This window comes from Eurypyga helias, unplaced genomic scaffold (genome assembly GCF_000690775.1).
Source record: "Eurypyga helias isolate BGI_N326 unplaced genomic scaffold, ASM69077v1 scaffold25132, whole genome shotgun sequence".
In the NCBI taxonomy this organism is placed as follows: domain Eukaryota; kingdom Metazoa; phylum Chordata; class Aves; order Eurypygiformes; family Eurypygidae; genus Eurypyga; species Eurypyga helias.
The window spans coordinates 11,715-12,088 of NW_010235637.1; the positions used below are offsets into that span (position 1 = coordinate 11,715).

A 374-nucleotide genomic window follows, 5' to 3' on the forward strand; every position below is an offset into this window, starting at 1 on the left:
TCCAGCATCCCCCCCCGCGCGTAGGGGTACTCACACAGCGGTGATGGTAGCCACAGTTTTGAGGCTTGCCGGGTTGCGGATCATTTTGTCGAGGGTGTTGACTATCTCGGTGAAGCGCGGGCGGGTGTTGCGGTCCTTCTGCCAGCAGTCCAGCATCAGCTGGTGCAGGGCAGCGGGGCAGTCCATGGGCGGCGGGAGCCGGTAATCCTGCTCGATGGCATTGATGACCTGCAGGGCAGCACGGACAAAGCAGCACGTGAGGACGAGGAAGGTCTCGGAAGTCTCACGTAGGAAAAAGCGCAGGCACAGCGGGGGGTGAGCCCCCCGCGCTGCTCCTCTCCCCGAGCCAAGCTGCGAGAGCGGGCAGAGGCGGC

General features: G+C 64.7%; 1 protein-coding gene across 2 annotated transcripts in view; it reads right to left on the reverse strand.

Annotated features, from left to right (window-relative positions):
* LOC104506031 (ephrin type-B receptor 1) overlaps positions 1–374 on the reverse strand; it is a 50,959-nt gene that overhangs the window by 1,366 nt on the left and 49,219 nt on the right. For both annotated transcript variants that reach the window (XM_010146830.1, XM_010146831.1), the window contains one exon: positions 35–228. In XM_010146830.1, the coding sequence (XP_010145132.1) occupies positions 35–228 (194 nt within the window). The remainder of the gene's footprint in view (positions 1–34; positions 229–374) is intronic.